Source organism: Mya arenaria, chromosome 5 (assembly GCF_026914265.1).
Source record: "Mya arenaria isolate MELC-2E11 chromosome 5, ASM2691426v1".
NCBI classification, from domain to species: Eukaryota; Metazoa; Mollusca; class Bivalvia; order Myida; family Myidae; genus Mya; species Mya arenaria.
In genome coordinates, this window is record NC_069126.1 from 37,798,139 (window position 1) to 37,813,065 (window position 14,927).

At 36.0% G+C, this 14,927-nt stretch overlaps 1 protein-coding gene across 1 annotated transcript; it reads left to right on the forward strand.

The window, feature by feature from the left end:
• The first annotated feature begins 1,146 nt into the window (after positions 1 to 1,146).
• LOC128235661 (uncharacterized) lies at positions 1,147 to 14,444 on the forward strand. The gene is made up of 7 exons (XM_052950466.1): positions 1,147 to 1,229; positions 4,890 to 4,967; positions 5,868 to 6,509; positions 6,937 to 7,095; positions 7,394 to 7,867; positions 8,030 to 8,048; positions 11,416 to 14,444. Exons 3-7 carry the CDS (start codon positions 5,952 to 5,954, stop codon positions 13,866 to 13,868), a joined length of 3,663 nt encoding a protein of 1,220 aa, XP_052806426.1. The 5' UTR covers positions 1,147 to 1,229; positions 4,890 to 4,967; positions 5,868 to 5,951; the 3' UTR covers positions 13,869 to 14,444.
• The last annotated feature ends 483 nt before the right edge of the window (positions 14,445 to 14,927 follow it).

The window sequence follows — 14,927 nt, forward strand, 5'->3', positions numbered from 1 at the left end:
CAAGTTTTACACACGCAAGAAGTTGAGTATTTATCCACTTCTTACTCCCTCGCTTATTTAACCCAGACAAAAAGATGCAGTATGCGCCATCTTCTTCAGTACAAATTAATTTTGATGGCAACTGCAAGGTTTACATTAAGCTTCCAACATGACAATGATTGCGTATATTTAGTAGACAGTTTGGGAGCAAATGCTAATATATAATTAAACCAACAAATCCAGTACCTTACTGTTTGGAAAATTAATAGTGTGCCCTTTCCAAAATTAGAAAACAAAGCAAGAACGACATCTTTTCTGGGAGTACCGCAATCGTTAAATATTAAGACATGATGCTTATGCCACAAGCCAGAATATATTGACAATATGGTCAGTTGTGAAAATAAACGGTGCAAAAAGTGGTATCGGAACAAATGAGTCGGAATTAAATCCGGAAAAAGGCGTGTAAGTGGCAATGTGTTGCCTGCAAATACACTAACAACTAAAGTGCTTTCGCAAAGGCTTTATACAGCATCGTTAGATTGACATGTATGTAATACTGACTTGATGGGAAAATGATCCTGTATTGTTTATATTAGAAATATAAATAACATAATACGTTCGTTCATGCTATTATCAAAACGGTGTTCCATTATGTTGATTACCTGGTTATATTTTTCATAATATGTTCGTGAAATTCATGAGTCTTAAAATTAATAATTTAATTGTATCGTATTTAAATTGAAAATACATATTGCTTCTATATAATAATACACAATTACTTATTTATATATGTTATTGTTTTTGTTTTGTTTTGTTTTTGTCATTCGCCTTTCGTGCTATTTCAAAGATACATATAATATAAAATAAGAAACACATTAAATCGGTTGAATGAATTACTTTGCTCTTCGCATAAAAGTTATAACTTTATTACTAAAACAATTAAACAATCTAGGTACAATAAAAAATATGTCATATGATATGCCTACAAAACCAGCGATCGTTAACCATATCGTCAATAAACAATAAATAGCGGACCATTTGATTACGGGATTTATCAACTGATAATAACCCAGTATCACTCACACCGGTATCAATATAATCCGGCATCGGAAAGTGATACCGAATACCGGGTTTTTGCACCACCTGAAGCGAGTGGTTACCTAGTTACTCAGTTACACAGTTACAAAGGAAGTAACCTGTACCGACCGAGAAAATACTCCAAGCTATGGCGGATAAGAAGTAATCTTAAGGTAAATTTAATCGTTGTTTTCAGTTACATTTTGCAATTACCTAAAGCAAAGTAATAGAATATATTGTTAGATTTAATAACATTAAATCATCTTTAGATGAGTCATCAAATGCGATTGAAGTTATTAAAACTAAATATTACTTCCGTTTTCGTTAATATATTCAGTAACAGTAAATAAAATAGGTGTAATAGTAATTAATACAATTGACTTATGTAGACGAGTAAGCACAATCATGTGAAATTATAATAAAAAGTGCGGTGAAGCGTTTTGTGAAATTTTAAAAGTGATTAAAGTGATTAAAATGTTTTGTTATTCTTATTTAAATTTCGATTTCTCTACACGTATAATGTACAACTAAAACTATATTATAGTTTAGGGAAATCGAAAGTTGAATTAGAATAACAAAACATTTGAGTTATTTTTCAATATAAAAACAATTGCAAACAATAAAATATATGTACTTGAACTTCTTTTGAAAATTCTTCACAATATATTAAAGCTATATTACAAGAATTGTGAGCATTATAAGTCTACATCATCGTGATACTAAATTATAATTATACTGGAAGTTTAAATTAATGCTGGGAGTAAATTATGGATCTCAGACATATCAGTCTCTTACCAAATCGGCCCCTAGTTTAAACATGAGACTTTTCGGCCCCTTACCAAATCGGTCCCTAGTTGAAACATGAGACATTTCGGCCCCTTACCAAATCGGCCCCTAGTCTAAACATGAACCTTTAGTCCCCTTACAAAATCGGCCCTAGTTTAAACATGAGACTTTTCGGCCCCTTACCAAATGGACCCTAATTGAAATATGAGACTTTTCGACCCCTTACCAAATCGGCCCCTAGTTGAAACATGAAACTTTTAGTCCCCTTACCAAGTCGGCCCCATCATGTAAACATTCGACCCCTTATTATGCATACCGTTCGGCCCTTATTATTATCAAAAAATATTTATTTGTTAAAAAGTATAAAAATATGTATTGTGTTTAAAATGTTATTTTGCCCCAAAGAGTAGGCATATTAAAAGCGTACTGTCCGTCTGTCCGTTCTTGTGTCGGGCTTAATTACTATAGTCCGTACTATAACTTTCTCTTGTATGGACACATTTTGAAATAACTTACGCATTTTCATTATATTTATTTTAATTTATCTAAAAGTACTAATAAACTTAATATTATACCTTTGTTTCTTCCGATATTTTATTGATATTTTCATGAATATATCTTTTGTTTGTGGAAATTAAAAATATCTTCTGTTGAAATAGAATTTAAACTCCTGTGTTAATTTAAAAAGAAAAAAAGGGCCAACATGTCTCTGTTCGTTAACGGCTGAAAATTCTAGAGTTAATATTTATAAGGGGCCAAAATGGCAGGGCCGAAAGGTTATAGTGGCCGATTTGGTATGGGGCCGATTTGTCTCACTACCTCAATGATAACCCTGTTTTATACGCCTGTTTCGCCTCAAATCGGTCTTGTTCGATCAATAATTTTAGAATCCTTTGTCCAATCATCACAAATTTGGTCAGAATGTGTATTGGCAGAATGGCTTGGTCAGGTTTGATAACAAGCCATGTCGCCTCAGTCACTCCAGAATCCCTTGGTCTGATTTGATAAACAGTCGTGTCGCCTCAGTCACTCCAGAATGTCTTGGTCATATTTGATAAACAGCCATGTCGCCTCAGTCACTCCAGAATGTCTTGGTCATATTTCATAACCAGCCATGTCGCCTCAGTCACTCAAGAATGTCTTGGTCAGATTTGATAACCAGCCATGTCGCCTCAGTCACTCAAGAATGTCTTGGTCAGATTTGATAACCAGCCATGTCGCCTCAGTCACTCAAGAATGTCTAGGTCAGATTTGATAACCAGCCATGTCGCCTCAGTCAAAAACTGTATTTAGAGTGACCGCTCTTTAAATTTGGCTTAACGTACAACCATTTATCACCAATCTTGGTGTCCTCAAACTAGGACGTATTGTGTCACATTCGGCGCTCTTACTTATTTATACAGTGCTTTTCAAATGCATTCATATGGCATACTTAATATATATAAAATGTTTGTTTATTCCAAATTAATTCATTTTCTTTCCTTCCCAATACATTGCAGCATTAACGTATTTTACACAATAATCACAAGCAAAGGCTATTGAGGCCCTATCAACTTTCAATTCCTTTCAATACAGATTAATGGGACTCGCTCATGTTTGTTAAATACACTTTTTTGTATGATGAAATAAAGTGTGGCAAATCATAAGGAGTGTTAAAACTAGGATACCAAAAGCTAGGACCGTTCAGCAAATGTTGACATTTGTTAAAATATCGTCTTTGAAGTCCACAATTTACATGAGTGTTAATAAAGCAAATGGTCACTTAAGTACGGCTTTGTTGTTGCGTGATTGATTGATATGATGCGATGTTATCAATGTATTTTAAAAGGTAAAAACATCTATCACATTTGTATCAATCCTGGTGGCATAGTGGTGAAGGAATCGGTTTTCTTTTTTTCTGGACTTTACTAGCATGAGGTCGCAACCCACTAAAACCAAAATACTTGTTTATGCCATGAAAGTTGAGCCTATTAGAATCACACCGTCTGTCCGTCTGTGTGTATGGTTAATTTCCTTTTCCTGTATGGATAAACTTTAAAACAACTTGCTACATGTGTTCGACATGCGTGCAAGACCCGTGTCCCTACCTCTAAGGTAAAGGTCACAATATGTGTTTATTCACAATGGAATGTTGCATATTAGGACATAGAGGATAGTTGGTCTGGGCTTTATTTTTACTTGCTTTGTTCATAGGTCGATGACAAATTCGGGGGTATTCGTCACAAACTGTGAAATCTTTTGTTTTTACTTCGATATTTTTTTCTGCAATTTTGATATCATAGAGTAAAATAAGGATTAAATAATAGTGTTAAGGTGCATTACCATGAATACTCATTTTTGGTCCAAAAACATGAGCAAGTACCTTTAAAGGTATTACAGACACGAGTTGCCATCCACACAATCTTGCAGTGATTGATCTTATTCGTGTTTTTGTTTGTCGTGGTCGCCATGAACATTTGTTATATACATGTTCTAAAGACTATCTGTTCAGTGTGGCCTTTCGTGTTATATCTGTTCAGTGTGGCCTTTCATGTGATTTTGTCACATTCATGTGTCAAGTCTGTTCATCTTGTTTCAATTCAAATACAGTTTTTTATTGTTTCAAAACTGAACGAAAATATCCATATTCTGATTAACAAGAATTTATTGAAATTAATAATATGAGCAATTGTACAAGCTTCATAAGCTTTTCTGATATACATTTGTAAGTAATGCAATGAAAACTACAGGCACAGGCCCCGTGATCAATAATGTAAGTGAAGGTCTAACAAACACTGAATGAGAGACAAATGACGTCACAAATAAATAACAGTAACATATTACACTTGCTTCCAAATAAGGGATGAATATGTGTTGAGACGAAAACTGCATCGCAATATTTCCATCGCGTATCGCATATTGCGATACGTATTTTTAGTAGCAGAATGAGCTTGTGAATAATGTTATAAAATTCTTGCATATTTTCATCATGATTTTGTTTTAGACAATGGATATTAATGATTGAATATATTTATTTGTGTTTGACTAACTTTAAGTCTCCTTTTCAGTTCGACCGGCTCAAAGAAAATGAGAGCGATGCTACACACCATTGGCGTTGACGTCAAACCTTGGTTAAGGGTTCGCATGTAAGGACATTTGAGTCAGTATCTGATATTAAAATTAAACTAATAATTCAGCCGTAAGCTTATAAATTCCAGTTAAATATTTGCTTGTAAGCACATGAAAGTTATTTTAGCAACAGTTCGCTGCATTGCATTTTGACTTTACACAATGGTTCTCAAACATCCATCCTACTTAATTTATCAAACAAGATATCATTTTTTTGCAAAGTATGGCCTATCATTGCCAACTTTAGAGCTTATCTGGGGTTACGGCGGTTTTTATCGATTTCTCCTCTCAGTGCAATAGAAGTGTTAAGATACGCTATTTTAGCACTTATTTATCTGAATAACGCATGGCAAGAGAAAGGCAGATAATACATACAAAATCTAAATAACTATAGGCATAATCGCTTCACCGGATTTCTCCAAATTTTTGCAATGTTTATATTCGACTAGATGTTATGTTTATTATATGTAAGCACACATATTAAGTCATTGTCTCAGCAAATACTTCATGTATTACAAATACACTATACAACTATACAATTACACAACGTAATGATAAGTATCGGCTTCGCTTCTGCTCCATATCACAATATATCAGCTTATTCAATAATATCAAACATACCTAATCAAAATATGTTTATCTCTAACTGCTTAGGAGCGCATTAAACAACATAGTGGTTAAATAAGCCAGTTTGTTTTAGCCCTTTCCTACTTTATCATCATTTGAGAGTACATGTATTGCTTATTCATGATGATTTGGGTCATGTGTTTCATTAAAGAAAACATGATTGAATAATTATTCTTATTGCAATAGTTTGTTAACAAGTTTGTCATGTACAAAAAAATATATAAACAAATTTCAATAATATTGCTTCAATAAAACACACAGTATTTTGTACTGTTTCATATAACCTTCAGGTAATTCCCGCGATTCCTGCAACGTCAGACAGGGTGGAGTCAGATTGGCATCACTGGCGTGTCAGTGCTCTGCTCAAAACACAAATGGCTTCGTACAAAGACATCCTTAAGGAGAAAGATAACCAGAACTGGCTCAAAGGATCCCTCGCCCTCAGGATAACCAAGGCCGGCCTACGAGGCCTTGTTGAAGGGGACTCCCGTCGCATTCAGCAAAATATTTACTCTTCAGTCCTCCAGGCCAGGCTCCTCGCTGCTGGAACAACATGCAGCCTTTGTCTGACAGAACATGTCTTGCCTTGTCCAACAAAAGGACTCTGCTCACATCCGCGAAACTGCAAGTACCACATATCTCCAATTAAGATACACCGACCTTGTCCCTCACAGATTTGCGATGACTTTCGGGATGAAATATGCGCTGTCCACAGATATAGTGGACCGTCCTGGAAGAATACCAAAGCCAACCAATGGTGTACGAACCATTGGCAAGTAGCCAAATGCTTTATGCCACCTGACGGCTATGACGACGTGACGTCGTACGACGAGACAGACTTCAATGGTATCATTAGCGTTATGATCAACTGTACGGAGTTCGAACGGCGTATGTCGTTTTCTATTGGCAACCAACCCAACGCCTTGACTGAGGTAGTATATACACGCGCGATGTTTCTGCCAGTGAATTAAAATAAGCATATTCTATAAGAATTTTGGCTAAAGGAAATCTGGCCTTTGACTGTAATTTGCATTATATAAGATGCACTAGTACAAGAACGAATATTATTTTACGATATTTTTGTTTGATGCAGATATGGTTTGTGTATTAACGCTTAAAGAAGCAAAATGATTAGAATTATTAGAACACTTATCTATGATGCTTTATTTTTGGACCATTATTATATATACATGAAGAAAGCACTTTATCAAACACAAACTACATTATATTACCTATGAATGTGGGCTGTGACCCCTTTTAGTCAATGGCAACATATAATAGTTTTACACAACCATCTTGAATATTCGGTATTGATTACATATTATAATTACTATTTTTTAACATATTTTTCCATTTTAGGCACGTAAGATAGGCCGCAATATTCGCCATTCCCCGGATCTGAAGTTGACAGACACAGACCTAGCTGACTACTTCGCCACTCTGAATACGCTTCTGACAGACTCTACATTTCTGGCCAGTGACATGGATGCCCAGCAAGCTGTTCTTAAACTGCAACAGGTTAATGTTTGTGTTTATTTGACTCAGAGAGCTCAACAAGGTTTTTGAAAAAGTTAAAATGCTCTTTATTGAATTGTTTTTCTGTCCGAAAAGCAAATATACACGACATATTAAAATACATTATTCTTTAAAATAGTTATGTTATTACTTAACCTACTGTTTAATAGTTCTATTTAACAGCTTGTTAAGGAAGCATATATTGACGCATTGTTATAGAGTATAGTTTTAAATAAGGTATTGAGCTGTAATGTTACTTTTCAATTACATAAGGTTTAAAGACCAATACTCTGGTTTACAGCTTGAAAAAGGCACCCTTCCAATAACGATTGAAGAAGTACGTGAACTACTAGAAGAAGCTAGAGCGACGGTAGAAACTCGCATAGAATCTGGCAAACGTCAGTTAGCGGAGAGTGCGGAAACAGGAAAGAAAGATATAGAAGGCGTTGTGTTGCAGGGGAAGTGTCAATTAGAAGATGCAACAAAAACAGGACATAGCGAGCTGGAAGGCGTTGTGCTGCAGGGTAAGACTGCCATAGAATCGGGAACACGTCAGTTCGTGGAGACTGCGGAAACAGGAAAGAAAGATATAAAAGGCGTTGTGTCACAGGGGAAGCTTCAATTCGAAGATGCAATGAAAATAGCGAAAAGCAATCTAGAAGGCGTTGTGACGCAGGAGAAGCTTCATTTAGAAGATGCAATGACAACTGCTAGGGTAGTCACGGAGAGAGGGAAACTCGAGATTGAAGACGCAGTGGCAAAGAATAGAGACACTGTTTAAGTTGGTAAACGGGAGTTGGAAGAGGCCTTGCAGAAGATAAAAGCTCTTTCTACCCTGTCAGAGGCGGAACAAAGAGAAGGTAAGTGTATTATACTAAAGAAAAAATTAAAACCGAACAAGCATGAGTAATACATGTACTTCAATAATGTTATACAGATTGACATTTACTCGATCTGTATTTAAGGACAGATTGCTTAAAATCTGCAGTTAAGCATTTCCGCTTGGCTCGAACTTTCCGATTTTCCAGGTATTTAAGACGATCCATGTGAGTTCGAACCAACGGGTTTCGACTATATTTCGATAAGTTTTTTTATAGTCGAAACCCGTTGGCTCGAACTCGCATGGACCGGCTTAAATACCTCGAGACTCGGAGAGTTCGAGATAAAGAAAGTGTTGTTAAAAAATCCAAAAAGAGACTACGCAGCCATAAATAGAGCATATTAAATAATGTTATCTGTGTCTCCAATAAGAAGAATTACACAATGTTGTGGTTGGTGGTTACAGACTTCACAATAACATGGTACAGCTCATCATATTTTCTACTATGTCTAACAACAAATGGTACTTAGGTGACCATGAATCGAACTCCATTACCACATGTTGATTCGTAAAAAAACCTTGCTGCTAGGGGACATGACTCCCTTTTCTTTATATGTCTTTATAAAAAAACCTTAACAAACCTTCAACTCAGAATCTCCTTATCCGATTTTAAAATAACATAACAGAAATGTTCCTTTACCCGCATGCTGTTAATAAAATCATGACCGCCAGGACTTGGCCTACTCTTCAATGTATGCAACCATTGACTCGATTTCAGAATATTTTCACAGAAAAGTACCTAAAGTGACCATGTATCAAAATATCTTAAAGATATCTTAAAGATTGAACTTTTTTTGTCTTGGAACGAGCCAATTTTTTTGAAAAGTATGGACACCAGTGATATAAGACTGCTGACAAAAATAGATTGCAGATTTATATAATTATTTAAGTTAAAAAAATGATGTTATATGTATTTTTCTTTAACCGTTAGTAACAGTTTAAGCCATAAAATATGAATTTTCGAACGTAAATATAACAATCTGCGATTTGATTTTTTGGCAGCAATCTTATATCATTGGTTGGTAGATATTTACGCCGATATATCCTCTTTCCAAGACAAAAAATAAAAATAAAAAGTTGTAAAAACGGTATATCTGTGAGAGTGCAGCTTTAAATATTGTAAGAGTTATGGTCCTTTAAAAATCATATTTTCCATGTCTTTAAAAGCCCGTTTAAAAAAACTGGGGGTATTATATATATAGTATTATAGTTTCACATGTGGCATACGGAGGTAGGCGTCTATTATGTTGTCCGATCAATAATTTAACCCTCTGTTAATCAGGTGGGCGGTTTAGGGCAAATTTGGCACTCTTGTTTTATCGACAGTTCATTAGGTTATGCTTAAGGTCTCAAAATACAATCAAAATTAAAACAATTGCTGTTAGTCAGACCGTTTTCATCTTGAACATCCAATTTTTTCAAGGTAAATGTTTCGAATGGATTGCGCATCAGTGTTGGATGTAACTCATAATTGCCAAATGTTGACGAAACGAATCCGCCATGCATCATCACAGTGAATAATAGACGACGAATAAGTTGTTTTCAATACAATAAATTAAACTGATACAATACAACTCATTAAGCTGACACTTACATGGGAATGTAGCGATGTATGGGATATTTTGTTTCTCAGTGACAGTTCAAGATGCGCTTGATTTATAGGGACAAAATTGTATGGAAAAAAATCAGAAATTCAAATCATTATGAATCAGTTGTAACATAAAACTTATTTCGTCTCAATACTGCAGAAATCCGACGTTTAAACTGATTTGTTTGCAGTGTACTTGTCCTTTGTCTATTTTCATTATCAGTCATAGCATATAAAATGACGTTTAAGGAAGAACCAAGTTGACGTTTACAAAGCAGGTTTAATTGAATTTTTTATTATGGACATTTCTAGTGTTCTACGATTGTTAACAATATGTTAATTGTCATGTAAGATTGTACACTGCAGCACATTAACATATGTTTTTAGCTCACCAGTGCATGAAGTGCTCAAGGTGAGCGTTTGTGATCGGTCTTTGTCCGGCGCCCGTCCGTCAGTCAGTCCGTTTGTCCGTCCGTCCGTCAGTTTGTCCATCCGCCCGTCAACAATTGTTTAAAAAACCTCTCCTCTGAAACTACTTGACCATACTCAATGAAACTTCACAGGAAGCTTCCTTGGGGGACCCTCTACATAAATACAACAAGCGGTCACGATTGATTAACAGCAACAACAACAAAATGGCCGACATCCTGTTTTGCTTTTAAAAGCATCTCCTGTGAAACTACCAGTCCAAATTCAATGACATTTTACAGGAAGCTTCCTAGGGTGACCCTCTACAAAAGTACAACAAGGGGTCACGATTGATCAACAACAACAACAACATCAACAAAATGGCAAACTTCCTGTTTTGCTTTAAAAAAACATCTCCTCTAAAACTACCAGTCCAAATTCAATTAAACTTTACAGAAATCTTCCTTGGGTGACCCTCTACAAATATACAAAAAGGGTTCACGATTGATCAACAACAACAACAAAATGGCCGACTTCCTGTTTTGCTTTAAACACATCTCCTCAGTAACAACCACTCCAAATTCAATGAACCTTTACAGAAAGCTTCTTTGGGTGATTACTTACAAAAATACAACAAGTTGTCAAGATTGATCAACAACAACAACAACAACAACAAAATGGCCAAATTTTTGTTTTGCTTTAAAAAACATCTCCTCTTTACAGGAAGCTTCCTTTGGTAACCTTTTACAATAAAACAACAAAGGGTCGCGATTTATCACCAATAACAACAATCTGGCCAACTTCCTGTTTTATCTTTTAAAAACATCTTCTCTGAAACTTGAAGGCCAAATTCACTGAAACTTTACAGTAAGCTTCATTGCATGACCGTCTACAAAAATACAACAAGTCATTGAGATTGATCAGCAACAACAACAACAAAATGGCCGACATACTGTTTTGCTTTAAAAAAATCTCTGAAACTACCAGGCCAAATTCAATGAAAATTTACATGTAGCTTCATTGCATGACCTTTTAAAGTATAAAACAAGGCATCTTCATCAGTAAAGATTTGTTTAAATTGCAACATTTTTATTAATGCTTTATTACAGAGTTATGGCACTTTGCTTAGGTGAGCGTTTTATAGCCATCATGGCCCTCTTGTTCTTTTTAATTTAAAAAAAAAGACAATCCGAAAATGAAAGAAGACCTCAACCGCAAAGTCATTTAACTGCCATTTCCTGTAGTGGTGGCGTTTGGGGGTCTTAATCACGCTCAGTGATAGCTCTGGTTTTGCCAGGTTAATTTCGGTTAAATACAGAAAATGTGGTAAATATATACAACTGTAGTGGTTTGTATCATTTATCAACATTTACTACCAGTGCAACGTTAATATGTAGCGAGAATATACATGCTATTTGTTATATATATATACTTATGCTATTTACAGATCTAGGTCAACGGCTAGTCAAGTATTACCAGAAGCAGCTCAACAGCGCGCCCATATCGCCCCTGCTGTCGGACAAGGACGAGAGACTGGACAAGTTTTACGTTCCACCGAAGATCGAGGAGAAAGACCACAGAAGACTTGGAGACGATCAACAACACAACGGTTCCCCTATTTCCTCTTACAAACAGATTTTCTGTAATGAAAAGGGTTTGGCCAACACCGTTTTCGTAGTTGGTGAGGCGGGTATGGGGAAATCCTCATTTTCCGCTATGTGCACCATAAAGTGGGCAGCACAGTTCTCCGTGTCGTGTAGAGACGCTGGAGGAATGGGTTTAGATCAAGATAGAGAAGAGAAGACTTCTCTTAAACGGCCGCTATTGAACAAAAAAGGTTTAAATCAGAGAATAGTGATGAACTGGTTTAATCCCAACTCTTTGGAAAGAAGAAAATATAAAGTTCGAAGAGAATTTCAAGAATTATTCCATTCATTGTCTGATGATGATCGATCGTTTGTAAGATCTCATGAGGAGGAATTTTGTGAATTATTGTCAAAACCCAAGTATGATCTTTTTCAAGATGAGGACACTCTTAGAGACATCGAGTTTATGTTTCACATTAAATTGCGGGACTGCTGTGAATCCTGTGAACTGTCCGACATGATTCAAGATCAGCTGATCAACATTATTTATCGTCCAGATGAGATGGCCGCTGGCTACTCCACTATGATAAGTGTGTTGTCAAACCGAAAGTGCGTCGTCATAGCAGATGGGCTGGATGAATGGTCGCATCCTACTGAAACAAAGTGTTCATGTTCGTTAGAAGACAAAGTTATCCCGCATTTATCGCAAACGTTAGATGCAACTGTGTTGATTACATCGAGACCCTGGCGATTGTCCCAAAACCGCGTTAAAGACACCAAAATAGGCAAATACCTAGAAATAAAGGGAGTAGCTAGCACACTGCTATTGGTTCAGAAAACGCTGCTTTGCCTAAATGAAAAAGTAGCAGAAGAGAAAATATGTCATGATTTTATCCGATTTGTTGCCAGAAGAAGACTGGTGCGTCTACTCTCAGTTCCTATCATTGTATTGTTGCTAGTTTGTCTGTGGTTCGAGGGAGTACATGAATCATTTTCTTTTTGTGACATATACGCATACATGATGGACATGATGTTTGGGAGAAAATCGCTTCCTGTGCTTAGTGTTTCGCCCGAATGCACACCGTTGCTAAAATGTTTTAAGCAAACTAAACATGTACAAAACTACTACAATATTATATTGAAGCTGGCACAGCTTGCGTTCGAGAAATTGTTTTCGAGGGATCGAAAGTCATCCCTTGTGTTTCAAAATGTTGACTGTTTGACACAAGAGGAGCTCCTGTTCGTTCTGAAATCGGGTATCATGCGAGAAACAAAGTCGCAGTCTTTAATTAGAAAATCATCGAGATTCTCTTTTATCCACAAAACTGTACAGGAATTCCTTGCTGCAGTGCACAGTTATCATGCAGCAGTTCATGAAGATGTTCAGGAGTTTTTACCTATCGTTTACCCATTACAGGACAGTTCAATGGCTGATGTATCGCATGTGTTTTTGTTCATGTGCGGTATAAACAGAGAAGTTGCACAATATATGTCTGCAATGATGTCAAATGCTGTAAGTGCAAAATGTGTCACATGGATGTACGACGATTGGGGTAAGACAGTACAACGCACACTTTGTGCTGGTTATAGAGAGGCATTGGCCAACAATGTACAGAATATTCAACTGGAACTAATGTGCCTTTATATTGATCCTTGGACTAGTGATTTGTCAACCTTAAAGACCTTGATATCGATGAACAAGTCTCAGCTACATCATATAGCTATCTGGGGACATGAGGATGAGTTCAGCGAGGAGGAGCTCCAGGCGTTGTTTATCAGCTCAAAGAACACTCTCACCCGTGTGGAAATGGAGCTCCGTGCTGGACAGTATGACCTTTCTGCGTGCTGTCGTCTACAATATTTGACAATATCCGGGCCCTTTACATCCAATATCACGATTAATACGAATAGTTTAGTTGAGTTGGAGTTATATTCTGTTTCGGAAAAGGTTGAAAGAAGTATTGTACAGTCATTAGAACACAAATGTGAGCAATTAATGAAGTTCACCATTGAGGATATTAAGAACATAAGCTTATTTTGTACGACACTTCCACAGCTGAATCATTTGAAACAAATAAGGATCAGTCATACAACCCTCGGTGATCACCCACTACTCCTCCCACCCTCTGTCACCAATGTTAACTTGTACCATGTGACAATGTCCGCGCGGTGCTTGAGGGAGCTGCTGGAGAGGGTGGAGAACTTCCCTCACACTGTGAATTGCCATTTTCAGTGGTTCACTGTGGAACCGATCAAGGATTATGAAGACATCAAACGGAACACTCAATCGAGTAAAAACATTACGTTTTGTTGATGCTGAATTATTTGTATTTGGTAATAGACATTGATTCTAAAGAAATGGGATACTTGTTTAGTCAAGTGAGATAACAGTTTCATGCCGCATCCACAAGTGAAAATGTGATCATTGTATAGTATGCTTAACATTTTGTGTTAGTTGGTATTTTACGGCATAAGTGCACTGAAGTCCTGATGACTTCAAACCATAACGGAAATGACGTCATTGACAAGCTTTGTGCGCCCGTTGGTTGGACTAACCCTGCAGTACGGTCAAAGGAATCCATTGTATAATACTGTGTGACGCTGTTAAACTATGAATAATTTCATAAAGAATGAAATATTCAACCTGATAAGTAAAGTATTCTGTGCTTCACATAATGTAAATTAAAAGACCGTTTTAAGGTTTTTTCCTCCCTATATTTTAAAGACGCACAATGTAGGTTGATGCAATTTATTGTTAACTTTAATGCATTGAAGTGTTAAACTGATTTGATTTAATGATCAAAACAATAAAAAAAGCTTTATGTTTTAGTTATAGCTAAAATATTAGCAACATGTTGGCGCTTTCGTATGTGGGAATTTGTGGCCACGTAGCCAGTAATTATTGTTTTTAAATAAAGTTTCTTTTATTTACTTCTTTTTTTTTTTGGGGGGGGGGGCGGGTCAGGAGGTCATTTTTTATTTACACACATTTCGAGAAGTTAACATATCTAAATGATACTGGGACTGGTACTGTGTACATTTAGGATATGTGTGGTAACATTGAGATAAATTAATGAATACTACTATTATATCTATGCTAAAGAAGTGAAAACATCTTGTAGTTCTAGTATGAATTTTGAAATAAATCATTCTTCTTTTATAATCAATCAAAAAGTACCTAAGATGCTTTTGTAATAGGGGCCCTGTTGTACTTCTAGCATTCCTCTTAATACAGTACAGTTTGTTTATTAAGACCATTGTTTTCTTACTGATCGTTGAGTATATAATCATGTGAATTTTGTTTTAAATATCATCAATGCTCTTTTTATAATAAATACCATAAAATTGTTATGATTCTTTGAATGTCTTTTCT

Bases quoted from the DNA above. Each gene is read 5' to 3' on its own strand.
- LOC128235661 (XM_052950466.1), top strand. From the start codon at position 5,952: ATGGCTTCGTACAAAGACATCCTTAAGGAGAAAGATAACCAGAACTGG. The intron at 6,510-6,936 runs GTAGTATATACA...TTTCCATTTTAG, and splicing joins AACCCAACGCCTTGACTGAG to GCACGTAAGATAGGCCGCAA. The intron at 7,096-7,393 runs GTTAATGTTTGT...TCTGGTTTACAG, and splicing joins CTGTTCTTAAACTGCAACAG to CTTGAAAAAGGCACCCTTCC.